We start from the raw sequence: 16,251 nt of genomic DNA, 5'->3' as shown, positions 1-16,251 counted from the left end.
TTGACTGAAACATTTGAGGATGTGGAGGTGGAGGGGAGCCAGAATGTAACAGTCCATAATGGCTATGTCAGACCTAACAGGCTGAGGATCCAGGCAGCCTTCTCTTGCTGAAAGCACTTCTGCTCTCCCACCCTCCTTCTGGGTCAGGTACAGGGGACGCTAATCTTCTCTTGGCCTATTTCTGCTGCTTCTACTTCTTCCTACTCTTTCCTGTTCTGAGTAGCTCTGGCTGCAACTCTTTTCTCCTCCTCTGCATTGTCTCATCTATCACCCACCTCTCCATCAGCCTTCCACTCCGATTTCAAAGCCTGTCTCTCTCTCCCCCTCCCAGTCGTTCCTACTGATTTGCATGATTTCTGCTTTCAAGCTGCTGACCTGTGAGCTGCACATCTCCTCACCCATTTCTCTTCGAACCCATGGTTCAGCTCTTTTACTTGCCTTAAGGACTTTTCCCTTGCTTTTTCTCCAGCCACTGATTCCTCTGTTCTCTACCGAACTTCTGTCCCCAGTGATCACTTCCAAATGCATTCATGACACCCCCCACATACAGACCCTCAGCACACACTAGTACAGCTGTGCTGTGTCTCTCTGGCTCCATCGGCACCAGCAACCTCAGAAATCCTTCTGGTTTCTCAGTCTTGCCCTTCTTTATCAATATGGCTGCCAATTCCCACCAAGTTTCACGCCCTGCCTCTCCACCCCTCTCTTCTCAATGTCAAGGTTTGTCCTAGCAGTTATCCCTTATCCCTTTGCCAGCATCCACTCCTTCTGATCTTCCTCTCCTTCTATAGAGAATTGCTAGTGGAAATCCTACGGCAAGGCTGACAGCATCCATCTCAAATGCATTCCAAATTCTCAGTGGACATTCCTTTCTTAAATTCATTCAAGAAGAATTCAGCAAATTACCCTGCCTAAACGCCTCCCTCAGCAAATCTACAGAACTCTCCTAAAGTCACCTCAGGAGAAACTTTATTTTGAAATGAAAGCTTAAAGGTGCCTAAGCTCTTTAATTAGATTTATCAAAGAATGAAAGAATGAAGCAAGTCCGAGCTTGGCACATGTGGAGGCAGCTCCTAGTGGATTTGAGATAGCAGCAAGAGAGCAGCATCAAGTCTTTTGCTCCCAAACACGTAGCCCAGCATGGCTAGAACAGTGGAGTCAGGTTCTTAGGGTCTGTTTTTTTGGCATCCTCAAGCACTCTAATGCAGAGGGAACAAGAAAACCAACTAAAATAAACGTATTTGTCTCAGTTTATTTTAGGGACCTATTAGACTCTGATATTACTTACCATGAGGTCATTCTTATTACAGGGAGCAACACATTTCTGGCTCTTTTCTGTTCCTTGACAACCAACTCCATACACCCATTGGCAGTATTTTCTAGTAGTACTGGCAAGCTCTTGGGCTTTCTTAGCACTGTCTAGATTTAACAATTCAATACAACTTGTGACCTTTTCAAGCCATACTAAATAAAACTAACTGGCCTTCCCCATCTTAGCCCATGGCCTTGATCCTGAAAGTCCATGTATGGTCTGCAACAGGCAATGCAAATCTGTGAATGCTCTGCCTGAGCACAGTTCCTTAAGAGCAAGGGAGAGCTCCCCCTCACAGAAAGCACATGAGCTAAGTGTGCCTACTCAAATGCTCTCTGACTGAAGGGAGAGAATGCAAAAAAAAAAAAAAAAAAGTTTTACTCTTCAGGAAAGGAAGTTTCTCAGATAACGTCTCTGAATAATGCTCAGGGGCTATCAAGTTTTTCAGCTATGTTCTTCCAACTTCAGCAATTCTTTCAGAATTGTTTGCCTGTTTTCTCATTTATAACAGAAGCTCTCCTCTACGTGGAGTTGAAAAAAATGCGTTAACAGAATCAAACCTAATCAATATCTTCCCGTATGCTCCTTTACAGTACAAAGTGAGATGTGATACATAAATCATGTAGCACGGGTTGAAGGTTTCAGCTCAGGTGGAGAGAGAGTTCAAAATACAAGGGCAAAACACAGAGTACATCTGATTAGCAACTGTCTCCACTTTATACTGAGAGAGGTGCAGTGAAAACACTTCTGGTGAGGAAAAAACGCTGTAGGAGAAGGACAAATTCTGAAGCAGCAGATCCCTAACTTCTTAGCAAAAAACCATAAACCAAGAACTGAGCCCCAGCAGGGGACCCATGGACAACCAAAGGTACAAAGGAAGGAAATTCCACCAGGCTATATGTAACTAGGTCATTTGCAGGTCTCATTTTGATGCACTGTGCTACCCTTGAGGTGTCTAAATGGTACACCAAGGGCAGTAAATTGGACATAAGTAATTTGAAACCCACTGAGTGATTAAGGTCTTTACTTCAATGTGGTCACTTAGCAGCAGGAAGATAGTGGACTTCATCTATGAAAGGCAGGCATGCTCCGAGTGAGAAGGATGAGAAAACTCTCACTTTTCACACTTTCTGATAGATTTTTCCAACCTGTGAACTTGAGATACACTGTATTGGTAACTTCAATAACACTTGCAGGCTGAAGACATGCAGAACTTGCAGATGATGGCACAGTGTAGCTTGTGTCTGCCTCCAGTCTTCCACAAACGCCTTCTTTCACAGAAGTAGCCAGAGAAATGGGCTACAAGTGCAAAATTTAGCAAGATGACCTTTAGGCTGAACAAACAAATGTCTCAGACCATCTTTAGAGAAATCACAACTTGGAAGAAGGTGAGTCCACTTGAGATTAGCCCAATCCAGTTTGGAAATAATGTACATGCAGACAAAACCAATAAATCAGCGAAGGGAGATGATCACAGGCTGTAATTGAGTATCTGCTTAGTAGTTAATTTCTTAATACAGAATATTCTTCCCCTGCTTCACTTGTCCTACAATTTCCTTTTACCTTGCACTTGCAGCTGTAGGATGCAGATGCACTGTAGTAGGCAGGATCATGCCATAGGAGTATCACACTGATACTGTAACAGATTCTTAAAACATCTCATCTTATTTCACTTGCAGAACTGGACTGTTTCAATTTGCTGTTCCTATTGAATACTAATGCATCTGTCTACTCAGATCATTTTGAGAAAAGAAGGATTTGCCACAGGAGGTCAGATCACAGGTACAGTAATTCTGCCAGCCCGTCTCCAGGTACCCTTCAGAGGAAGGTTGTGAAGTATCACAGTTACCTATTATTATATATGGGGTAAAAAAACCCCCAAACTACTTTCTCCTGAAGGAATCACTACGTGCCTTTTTGCATGAGGCTGTCCTTATGTTACAATTACAAATATTACTCCTTTTTAAGAAGAATATGTATGTTTATAAAAGCAAATGGCAGAATGTGACTGTTGTCCTGGGACAAAACATCCCACTTCAGCTGGATTACTAGCATTTTATGATCACTCAGTGTGCGTGGCTGTGTATGAGTAATGGCCTCTGTTTCATTGGACCGAAGGGGTAAGCTGCATTGTTGAAGCAGTACGACAGTACTGCCTTGAGCCTGTGTGCCTCTCATTAGTTTCATCTCACTTGACTGGTGGAAAAAGCAGTATTATCCAAAATTTTGGAAAATACCCCCTTAGCTGAGGGAAGGGTGTTGTGAGGTGAGAAGAAATCATATGAGAAGTGAACATGTCATCATGAAATGTTTGCAGAAAGGATAAAGGATAGATGGTATCAAAGAAGCATTGTAAATAAAAGGTTTCATGAAAAATAAAATGCTAGAATGACCAAAGTAAATTAATTCTGTCCCTTAAGTCAGGTGTTTGAATAGAAACTGCCCAAAGACTTAATTTAATGTTGTATAAGAAAGGTTATTTCTGTTTTAGTTTAATTTTTCACAAACATTTGCATTTTTTAAAACACACTTCAGAGTGTTTGGATTACTGGCTTATTCTGTAATCAATTTTACAGAAAGAATTTATGAAGTAGTAAAGAAGAAAATATTCTATCTTTTCTGTTGCCACTTAAATAGTGATACAGGAAATCATTTGCCTATTCTCAACTTTATTTGATAGAACAAAAACCCTAAGCAATAAAACTAAGGTCCAAGAAAAACATTTAGCTTAAAAAAAGCTTGAAAAATGTACCCTTGGAAAGACCACTGCTTACATGGGATTGTTCAACAAATTCCTGTTGTGTGAGGTTTGGCATATACTTTCTAAAAATATAAGCATCTGGGGAAACCAGACAAAGCCCAGGTCTTGGACCAAACGAGGCATGCAGCGTGAATCTGTTAGCGATTATATCCATAATGAAATATGTGCCCAAATTTAGCAGTACAAAACCCCCAATACGATATGAAAACACAGTGTGTATAGTCCTTACCATAAAATATAGCCAACAGCGAAGGTGCACACTGCAGCCAGTCCACAGCTCCTGCTGGGATACTGATGATGTGTTGTTCTCATCTCGATTAATACAAAGGGCAAAACTGTTGTATGCTGAAAAAAACAAAACAACGGGGAAACCAGGTGATACAAATGATTCTCACTGCATTTCCATGCTAGATCTACAATAAGAATCTTCGTCACAAAAATCTGAAGACAATTTCTTGCAGGTTAGAAAGACAAGGTAAAATGACTCTACATAAAGTTGATCAATAACCCAAACAATATCATAGCTATAACGTCCAATTGTTTGAGAGAGCAGAGGAAAACTGAGTGCGCAGAACGTGCTTTTCCTTTTGTCCAGGAATCCAAAGCAGATAGTCAGTGAGTGAAAATGGGATGTGGCATGAGGGTCCCAGTCCCAGTCTGGCCTTGCAGTTTGCCACATCACCTTGGTTATTTTGACCAGTCAAGTTAGGAGGCAATGCATCTGATTTTCAGAGACTCTAAGCACAAACAATGCCAAATGAATGAATATAAATGGAGGTGTTTAATGCTTCTGAGAATTAGGTTTAAATGTATCTCAATCTAGGGACTTGAAAACCGGGGACATATTTTCAAATGATAGCCTCAATACCTCTGTTCCTCCGTCTGTAAGACAGGAGCAATTATCTTCTTCAGAAAGGTGTTGTGAATCTTAATTTCCTAGTTGCTGTGCAAAATGGTTTTAGATTCCCAAATGAAACATATGAAAGCCAAAGCTGTAAAAACCATTTCCAGCCACTTGTCTTTATTTAGCTGTGAAACTCCTTATTTTGTCATTTTCCCATACACATTCCTACACTGCCCCTTCTGAGAAGGTCTGTTCATCCAATTAATGTCAGCAGCATGAAAAATTGCAGCTAGCCTGCCCCCAACACTTGATGTCTAGATTTCAGAGTGCTGGCAGGCATGAAATATACGTAAGTGAAAAACAAATGTGCCAGAAAATAAACCCCATCATTTCTGGATACCCAGCTCACCTAGGACGAGCATTACTGGTGACTCCAGAAACATACTCTGCCTTGCCACCATGGGGCCAAGTTATCGCTGGTGTCTAAAGGGAATTACTTTGGTTGAGAGCTTGGCTCTGGGGCTTGGTGTGACTGTGAACTCTCCTGCCCAGTCCACAGGGAGTCTGCAGGTGCAAGGATTGCAAGGGTAGCCTAAGCCCTAAACCAGGTTCCATCCTTCCCCAAGCACTTGATCACCAACTGGAAAAGAAGGTTATGGCTTATGCTGGCCAAGCTCTGCCATCAGATGTGCACAATTAGTTCTGGGGGGAGCTAGAAGTCTGGATTTGCAAGTTTGTAATAATTATCCTGTAAACCCACACTGATTTTCACCAATGTGAAGACAGGACAGGCATGGAGTAGAAATACCCTTGCGTGGATAACAGGTCCAAATGAGAGGAAACAAGAGTGGGGTCTGAGCCTTTAAGAACTGTGGAGAAGTAAGAATTGTTTGAATGGGAGATGATAAGATAATGGAAATGCTCTGGCTCAGAGATGTAACATAATTTGAATTGGGTAACTGCTCCGATTTTCAAGGCATTAGTAATTAATGACTAGCATTTGGAGAATGTCAGGTGGATAATACAGCAGTCAGGGGAGCTTTCAATTTCTTCATCTTCTAACAACTTGTTCCACCCCCATCCCTTAAACAGTATAAATCAGCTTCAAGGGAATGCAAAGATGTTTTACATGTGGTCTGCGATGTGAAGTGCCCACTATTAGATGAGAGGTCTACAAACTGTGCAGGACTTTCATAGTCCATTAATAGGGACTGACAGCAAAGCAAGCCCTGGAGATTCACCTGCATGTCTTGCATCTGTATGGAAAAGGTACCTCACTCGGCACAGCCGCCAAAGCAGGGCGGCTGGAGGCTGCCTTCTGCCCTGCCTCCATAAATTCTTCAGAGAAAAAAACAGAAGACAACAAAGACTATTAACTCCAACCCCCACCCCTGATATTCCTTGTACGATGTATTCTTGTGATCCAGTCACTTAATCTTAAATCTTCACTATATGAATGACGGTTACAGAGCTTCTGAGCTCTGCTTCTCGGCTGAAATGTTTACCACTTTAGATACTGCTTGCTGATGCGCTCTTTATTGATGATAACAACTCAACAGCTTGCCAATTAAAAAGTAGTTTAAATAATTTCAGCAATCAACCCGTAATCTAGAGTCTTCTCCTTTCCCTCCTCCCAGTTCCTGTGGTAATATAATAAAATAGATCATTATTTTCCTGAATTCTCCCTTCTGCTCTTTTCTAAAGGTAAGTGGAGGGGTTGGGGTAACAGGATAATGAGCTGTATCACTAAAGAGTTTGTGTCCAAAATCCTCTTAGAAGTAAAGTGTAAGGAGAAAATCAGAGATGTGTATTTTTAATCTTTGCCTGTTATGGCAAATGGCGATGCTACCCGCAATCACTGCAGTTTTACAAATCCAGAGTATGAACTTCGGTTCCAAACGTTCTAGTGAAACTGCCACTCTAAAAAGCTGTTTCAGATGTTTGACCCAAACGACAACCACGATAGAATTTCCCTTTCCTACACTTCAGCCTCTCCAAGAACCTTAATTTAAAAAACATGAAAATTTGTAGGCAGGGATACCTTCTGTCAAACAGTGCCAATTAAAACTCTGGAACTAAAAATACCAAATTTTAATCAGATTGGCACCTGGACTGAAGCCTAGTGAAGGTGAGCAGGGGTCAAATGTGCTTGCAGTGGGATCCATCAGGGCTGGGAAAGCTGCAGGTGGCCAGAAATTTCACACCCCTTGACGTGTTTGCCACCTGATTTCTGAATAAACTTGGGCCAATGGGAAGCTGAGGCTTAGAGAGAAAATACCATTGATGCCGCCTTGATCTGTTCATTAAAGATCACGCTGTGCCAATCAAAGATGCCTGAGTGGTATCTCTGGGACTGCTCCCTTTTACTTAACTGGCAGGCAGGAGGACAACACAACATGTCTCACCTTGTTTGTCAAGGTATCTCCAGGGCCTTATTTGACAGAAGACTGAGGAATGAGGAACTTTAAGTAACAAGAGGTTTAAATGGCAAGGATGATTAGCTGCTGTAACAGCTTTCCAGTCACTGTTATTTTGCATCATTTAAAGTCTTTAAGAAAAGGGCAAATTTATAATCAGAGTACAATGACTAGTATCGTATTATCATAGTAGTAAACTATGCTAGCACTAGTAATCAACGCTATATACTTTTTTTATGGATTAAGTACTTCTAAGCAAAGCTGCATTTTTACCTGGACATTTTGTTCTGCTCCCACTGAGACCAGCTACTCCTGTGAGACAGTTCTGCCTGTATGACTGTGCTGACACCAGAGATTTGTGCTGAGCAATACTGTGGGTACGTCAGGGAGCACCATCTCCACCAGCTGGGATGGCACCACTCTGCTTGTGAGCCCCGCAGTGTCCGCAGGCTCAGGGGTAGCCCTCAGCCCTGCCCGGGCAGCAGTGAGGGAGCTAATGAACTCTGTCGTTAGCAGTAGCTCTTAGCCTGGGCTCAGTAACTGCATCTACCTGAAAGAAAACGTACCCCGACAGCTTCTCCTGGTGCGACTGCGGTGCTACCCACCAAGGTGCCCTCCCAGCCACAAATGCCTTTTTCTCTGAAGTGCCAAGGCAGTGACCCTCAGACCTATTGTTAACTCCTCCCTGAAGGATCCATCTACCACAACCACCTTGTGAGTTGAAGCATGGCCATAAGCCCCATTACCCAGCCACAGCATCATCCTGCTCAAGACCCCTCCCGCCCTGTCCCTGCCTGTCCCTGCCACTGCCCTTTGCTTTGACAGATCTTTACACTTGCTAGGTCTGCTAGCAAGTGCTGGTCTCTGCAGAGCAGCAAGCTGAAATTTCCTCCCCATTTTGTATCCACCACACGGCACTGCTTCCCAAGGTCCCATCATCTACAAGTGGGGAAGAAATTTGGCTTGCTAAGTCTTCAACTGCTTGTAATGATGCATGAAAACAGAGAGGAACTGAGGGTGGAATTTGCAGGAAGGTTATCATATGGAGAATTTAATCCAGAAAACACTCTGGAGACTGACTCCAAAGCAACAGCCTTCAAGTGAAGCTGAATTAGTACACACTGCAAAAAAAGCCACCCCAAGGGCTACAGGTGGATTAACTCCTGGAACCACCGCCACTGCTTCCTGAGAGAAACTCTGCTCATTAGTAACTCTTCAAAAGATACTCTTAAAATACATAGCAAGCCCCCTACATGGTATATATGTGCCTAAAGACATTTGAGACTGGAAAGTCACATTACAAGTAGGCAGTGCATTGTAGTGTTGGCTTAAGAAACTGAGCTTTGATGGAGGACTGTGCTTCCCCATTTTATGTGTGTGCTGCAACAGGTAGCTGGAAAAAAAGATTTTATGCAAATCAGGTACATTAAAAATGAGTTCTGTAATAGCCTTTAGGCAAATTAAGTGCTCATTCTTGAAAGCCTGGTTATATATTTTATCTTCCAACCAGTAAGTGCTGTTTTTTTTTAACACTGTTTTTATCAAAACCTTCCTTGGCCTTTTCTCCTCCCCTGTGTTTTAAATGGAATGTTAAAGCTTTTCAAAAGGTGCTAAACAGTACCTTTGACAGCTTTGTGTATCGGTATCTTCTGTCCTTAGCATAAACACGGCAGTGTTTTCTTCCCAAGTCAGTCCTGATCTGCAGAGACTCTTCAAAACTACCTTTACAACAAGGAGTCCAAGTTCTGCAGGGTGGTGAAACCATTTGGGGATCGTGTAAGTTGTGATTATAGTTCATTTCAACCAACAGAAGACTGTGACTTGTTACTCAATCAGACTGAAAACTACAGGGTACAGGATATTTTAGTACAAAGGAAATACCATGGACCTCTGTTGAGAGGGCTTCGGCATGACATTCAGCCCACGCTCTTAAGGGGCAGCGAAAGCCCGGTGATAAGCAAAAGGGCCTCGCAGCTTTGCTGTCACCAGCATTTTAACTGATGGACTGGGAGGGTCCTGTAAGTGCTGGTGCTCCCTGGGAACAAGAAGGCTGCAGGTGGGTCTTCACCCACAGAACTGGTGCAGCCCGGGACCTGGAGGGTTGCATCAGCCACCCAAAGCTGTGTCTGTGACCAAGCCTCTGCCCTGGCAGGGGCAGCTGCTCCAGCATCTGCTGGGGAAAGTGCCCTGCAGCACACTGCCACTGTGCCCTGGGCTGGCACTGGTACAAATGTGATGGGAACTCCCTCACTTGCACCCTGCTGTGCAAACTGCTGCGTCTGCCGGCTGCCTCTGCTTTCTGTCTTTCTCAATTCCTCTATAAAACCTAGTTTCCATCAGCAGGGTGTTACCCTTCACTTTTTTTTTTTTTTTTTTTTTTTCCTGAGCTCAAAACCAGATTACATGTTGTTAAACAGCTGCTGCGTATCAGAACGAGTGAAGCAATCTGGCTGCATCTCCTTCTTACCTCTCGGGGGTTTGTGCAGCACCTTGAGATTAAAGGTTTTACAGAAACGACCAGTAAAATGACCTATGCCGGTTCCTCTTGATTTAAAACCACTACTGGTGTATCCACCTTCGAAACCAATAATAATAGGCCTAAAAATCCCTACAGTTGTAGACAGCGCCATTTGTAGAGTAACAGCAGTAATAAAGCTCCATTTTCTGCATGCTCCTAGCAGACTAATGTGGATAACCAGACCAGAAACTAGTAAAACAAGGGGCATGATTATGATTTACTCGTCGAGAAACTTCTGAGAAAGGAACAGCTGGCAAGAGAGTATTTATGTGTCATCTGAAGGATGATACCTTCCACCAAGGCAGCCTAATCCATAAAGAGAGCAGCAGGATATCAGAGCTGGGTGCATAATAAATTGGAAACCTTGAGTGAGTCTGAGCCCTTGTGAGACTGAAAGCGCTGGTAGCACTTTTCCTCTTACAAATGAGAAATTATGACTATTAACTGAGACACACTGATGCACAAGATGCACTCCAAGGCAGCCACAGACAGCTCGTTAATTGTTATTGTAGGTTGGAAGGAGGAAGAAGTATTGTATGATCTAAACAAAGACTGATACCCAATAACACCACAAAACAAACACAAGCCAAACACTTTCAATCAGTATAAGAGTGTAGAGTTCTTAGAAAAGAAAATTAACACTTCCTCTTTAAAGTTACCCCCTCTTTTCCTCTTTTCTGCCGATAAACACAGTGGCCTGGCATATCCGACTTAACAGGAGTTGTATCACTTTCTCCATGCACACCTCATGTTGATGGATTTGTTCCCGTTGTTTCTGACACGTGCAGTACATACTATATATTGAAATAGCAGTGTCAACGTGATCTCACTCCTGTGACTGTACTAGTTTCAAGGAGGTTATATATAGGTGTTTATCTATAGAATTTCCACAGTGCCGATCACTGAAGCACTTCAGCACCTCAGATGTGTTACTAAACATACCCTCACAGCAGCCCCGATCTGCAGGGGCAGGATATCCTATCCCCATTTTGCAAGAGGGCAAGATGGACATGGCATGCCTCACTCGAGGTCATGTAGGGTAGCTGTGGAGGAATGAAGGACCACATCGTATTCCTCAGTTACGTTCCTGGGTGTCAGCCTAAGATAAGTAAGCACATATAGAGAAGTAATAAAAATTTGGTATGAAAGCCAATATACTCATTCAAGTTCTGAGACACCTTGGCCTTTTTCAGCATCTCTCAGTTGTTACCTTGATCTGTCCTGGTTCTGCTTTTGAAGGCTTCTTCAAATGCCTCCCTCTGGCTGTCTGCCTGTCTCCCATCTCACCTCCTGCTACTTCAAGCTCCTTCCCACCCTATCAGCCCAAGTTACCCCTCTGTGCCTTCCTGGCCCTGATTCAGCAGCTCCCCAGGTGACGCATCTTCGCTTCTGACTTGGTCTCTTTCAGTCACCACAGGTCCATATTGAAACATCACCACCATACTGAAGCATCAATATGTTTGGCAGGCACAGATAATGCCTTAACTCGACACATCAAAATCTTGGTCACTTGGACTTGGAACAAGATGATGACAGGGACGAGACAGGACAGGACATGGCACATCTGGTATATAAAAATTCGCAAAAACAGTGCCATGTTGCCAAATGGAACAGCATTGCTACATGATTGATTTTCTTTAACTTTGTATAATTCAATATAACCACTTCAAATGCATGTCATGTATCCAGATATCATTAAACACATGCAAAGTGCAGTGTCACGTAAGTCACCTCTCTCCTTCTGCTGGGATCAGTTAGCTAGTCTTTCTGTTCTTTCCGTGCTGTGCCCAGACTCCCCAGTCAGCTCCTGGCAATACACACTGCACTACCATCAGGAGACTTTGTTAAAATACAAGGGAATCGACATAGCCCAGGTTCTCTGCACTCAGCCACGGCTGAGCAAATCCTGCAAACCCCAGTTTACTTTCAACTTCAAATCCTTATTTCTGCCACTAAATCCTTGGAAAAATCACACCACTAACAGTGTGGAACATACACACACATACATCCTGTGCAAGGATCACTCGTTAATCACAATGTTATGCAAAGTAATTTTTCTACATGTTTTGTTCAACCTATTTGCCTCTTACAAGTTAAAACACTTGCCCTAGAATTTCTTCAACTACTATTTGCAAAAAGTTTTATCTAGGCAAAGAAATATACTCTTGTCTCTTACAATTATCCTTAAAACCAATGTTTATGCACACACACACATACTTAGATGTATCATCAAGATTTAATTTGCATGAATGAATGTTGACTGCTTATGCAGGTCATGCTGAAAAAGTGCTAGTAAAGTCATTGAACCTCATGTATTCTTAGCACAAAAATCACAAAAAAACCCTTGCAGATGTAATTTAGCAATGCTTTAAAATAATTTTACTCCAATGGAAAATAGTATTCCTCCCCTTGAAAAGCCAAATCCTTCCATAACATGAGTCTAACTGCAGAGGCCCCAAAAGGAGAAAATAATGCGTATCAATACATTTTCTAAATCTCTTTGACTTGAAAAGTTTATCTGTACATAAAATGTGCCATGTTAAATTCTAATATCTGGCAGTCTCCCAGGGATAGCACTAAGGCTTTCATAGAAGGATATTTTTGGCTTCATGATAGCCAAAGTATCCTCTTTCTAACCTGAAGACATTGGACCCTCAATCTGTCACTGGTCCAGGGCTGAATATTGCTTGTCCCGGGCTTTGAGCCAGTATAATTTGGGGAAAGAAATTCCACATTTGGGAAAATCAAGAAACCATTATTTGGCAGTTTCTTTTTCAAATGGTGGCTCTTTGACGCTTTTCGGAAATTTAAAATCTTGGAAAAGGTTACTGAGGAGGTGGATTTATTGGGTGTTGTGCATGTGAGGTAGCCAAAGGTCAAACTCTGGCCTACCACATGGTAACTGCAACTATCTGCAACTCGGTTTGAACAAGTTATCTCACAGTCATTGTCATTATCTTTGTTTAATTAGTTCTTTATATTACACATGTAAACTCCTCTAATAAATAACTCTAGAGGACGTAACCTCCTAAGCTTTTTGTTTTCATATTACAGAAAGCAGCGGCAGACTAATGCGAGTGTGCTCTCATTACTGCAGCCAGCCATCTGTCTGTAACCAGTTCTGCTTCATGTGCATTGCCCTGCATCTTCTGAAGCGCATGTACTCCACTGTGAGGCAGAGGTGCATGAGGAAGAGCTGCTTGGGTAACGGTGCCCATGCCCCTGGCCAAAGTGCTGCGCTAGCATCAGCTCTGCGTTCCTCCAGCCTGTGCAATGGCACGGGGCCAGGCTGTGCAGCAGCCACTGGACACTGGCAGCTACTGCCGAGAGACCCGATGACCAGTGATAAGCCATGGCCAGGCACCAAGGCGGCCCCCAGCTCTGCACCCAGCTTTGCTGACAGCACCTGCTGCAGGAAAAAGAAAAGAAGAGGTCTTGCACTCTGTGCTCAGGATGCAGCAGCCAGGCCAAGGCAGGGTCTAGAGGCACCACACGGTTAGTAAGACCAAGAGTGAGAGCACTCAGTGGGTGTGTAAGGCACCAGCATGTGTTGGGGTGCAGGGACAACAGGGTATGTGGTATGGGTGTAGGCAAGGCAGCAGGCACGAGCTGGGGTCTTGCATTGGTTGCTAGACAGACGGGACAGCATACGTTCCATGACTGGAAAACTTGTTGTGGGGGGAACACGAGTTTGTGCAGGAAGGCAGGGGAAGAAAGATGGAAGTGCAGCCTTGCTCATGTGTCTCCCGGAGCTGCTTCTCTGCAAAGAAGGCACACAAGCAAACAAGCTTGGGGAACATCCTGAACTAGGGTCTTCTGTCATGAAAACACACTGACATTCCCTACTTGTTTTACATACTTTATTTAGGAGAATCGTTCTGCTTCATATGCAATTAGTCCTAAATGCTATTGTTCATGTTAAAACAATTGTTATTTTGATTGATAGCAAAAGCCTACACACCACTGTAAAGGCAGCAATGTCGGACACAAAGACATTACAAAATCTATAACCTGACCCTTTAAAACCTGACTTGAACCATCAGATTTGACTTATGAGACTAGTTACAATAGTGCTTCATGCAAAAGGCATTAGGTTAATGCTGGATCAGGCAAAGTTGCCAAACACACCCTGGCATAATTAATCAAGAATATTTCAAAAACAGATCGCCTCCAAGAGGTTATTGATTTCCTGTCACGACACGTTTTCCTCATGAGGTGCTACAATGCTATGTATCTTGAGATGTGCTGGCATGTATTTTTCAGTGACTAAGCCTTGATCTATCTTTCTGGATTCCTGCCACTGGTGCACTGACATCTGCAACTACTCATGTTTGACAGCCTCATGCATGAGCTATGTGGCTTCCAACTTGGATGGGATTAGTATAGGAGACTTTCGGAATACTTCAAATGTAATTGAAAGCAGATAACTACAAGGGTCTCAAGAGGGTGGCATACTTTTTACAAATGGAATCACATTAAATCACGTGTATACATGCTTAGACTGAGAAAGATCTCAGTGTTAACCAGTTTAGTATGCAAGAAAGTGTTTGCCCTTGTTCTTAAATACATATGAATCCTGATAACGTCACATCTTTCTAAAACCCAAATAAGCTGCATGGCTAAAGTGTGGTTTAGACAAGCACGAAAAGGTACACATTTGGGGAGAAGGGTGGGGGAAGAGGAATGTATTCAGAGACTGGCAGGTGTTTTGCCTTTCATCCATGCTTGAACTAAGGCATTCACATCTTCTGTGAACCAACCCTGCCAAGTGATGAGATGTGAAGACAAACTATACATCATGTAACTCATATAGTTATGGTCTCAAGTGTCAGCAAACAAGAAACGATGTTTTCATTTACAGCAAAATTCAATCGCATTCATTACATAGAACACATTTCTATTTACCTGTTTTTCTTGGTAAATATGAACATTGATATCATACAGAAATGTACTTCTGTACATATTTAATGAATACTGTAAAGCAGAGGATGTAAACAAAACTGATGTTAACACTGCTGTAGAGTTTATCTTTCACATTTCCTTACTATTTTTGACTTCTGAACTCTGCAAACATAAGTAATCTTACTTTAATGCAGATAGTGCACAGCTCAATAAATCTTTTAATGGGAATTGGCCTCCTATTTCCTGCTGTCAAGCACCTGTTTGAGGACTGCTGTGATGGGCAATATATGAGCATCACAAGAGGACAGTGATACTGAATGCATGTGGGATCAAAGGGCTCCAAGGCGATCAGGTTGCAGTGGAGCTGTGATATCCATAGTATTAATGCTATGGGCTTCTCTGGGTTGTCTTGCAGAGTTTGTCCTGATTTTTTCTGTTCAGCTTAACCTTGATATGCCTGTCTCTGCTTCCCTCACTAACAGCTCTGTCCCCAGCCAGGCTGATCTCCTTGAGCTGTCAGTGACCTGCATGGCTTTTCTATTTCAGATGTGAAAAAGGAACAGCTGGAGATGAGATATGATTCTTCTTACCACATGGTAGCATTCTTCCAGGCAAGGAAGGGAGCAGAACTATTGCATGTGTAAGGTGATGGTTCCTGGGAGGGCAGCAGGTGAGCGGGAGGGCTGCGATAGGATGCGTGGTCTCATGTCTCAGACTCTGGAGAGCCCTGGAGGAAGGAGGACTTCTTACTCTGCCTGGTGTTGCAGGTCCTGTCATGGAATAAGAGTCTCAAGGACTTCTCCTCCAGCTTCCCAGCAATATACTGAGGTCCAAAGTAGTTAATGTGAGGTACCCCTTGGTCTCCTTCCCAGGACCCTGCTGAATGTGGTCTGAGAAGTTTGGTGAGACTTGTAGTATCATAATGCATTTTTCTGGTACTAGAAAATGTATCTGTATTCCCCTATTGTCAAAGGGATTCAAGGCAGAACTTCCTTTGTAGCACCTGCTCATAAAGCTGTACAATCAGTCATCTGTAAAGTTTTGCTATGTATCCTTCTGCGCTGGGGGATGGTGCTGGTTTTGGGACTGAGGTCGCCCACAGATGCAAGTCATTCATGAAACTTTTTCTTTAAACATAATAGATATCTTTTTTAACTGTTTGGGTGATCAGACACTGAAAGTGGTTGCCCAGAGAGATCGTGGAGTTTCCATCCTTGGTGATATTCAAAACCTGACCAGACACAGTCCTAGGCCATCGGCTCTAGCTGACCCTGCTTGGGCAGGGGGCTTGGAAAAGTGTTGTGGATGGAGTGATGCACTTCACTCTGAACACAGAACTAGCAATGTGTTTATCAATATAAAACAGCGATTTAACAAAGTTTGATAGCAGATGTGACAGCAGTTTAACAAGATTCAATGGCAAGGTATACTTGATAATTTACTGCATAGAGAAGATGGGGTCAGACAAAATTGTCAGGGAGCACCTCCCATTGAGTC

At 43.0% G+C, this 16,251-nt stretch overlaps 1 protein-coding gene across 3 annotated transcripts in view; it reads right to left on the bottom strand.

Annotated features, from left to right (window-relative positions):
- The window catches only part of AIG1 (androgen induced 1), a 127,976-nt gene that overhangs the window by 9,171 nt on the left and 102,554 nt on the right, over positions 1-16,251 (bottom strand). For all 3 annotated transcript variants that reach the window (XM_055809590.1, XM_005230172.4, XM_027796608.2), the window contains one exon: positions 4,303-4,418. In XM_055809590.1, coding sequence (XP_055665565.1) covers positions 4,303-4,418 — 116 coding nt within the window. The remainder of the gene's footprint in view (positions 1-4,302; positions 4,419-16,251) is intronic.

Source organism: Falco peregrinus, chromosome 7, assembly GCF_023634155.1.
Source record: "Falco peregrinus isolate bFalPer1 chromosome 7, bFalPer1.pri, whole genome shotgun sequence".
In the NCBI taxonomy this organism is placed as follows: Eukaryota; Metazoa; Chordata; class Aves; order Falconiformes; family Falconidae; genus Falco; species Falco peregrinus.
This window is presented reverse-complemented; position numbering and strand designations above follow the sequence as displayed.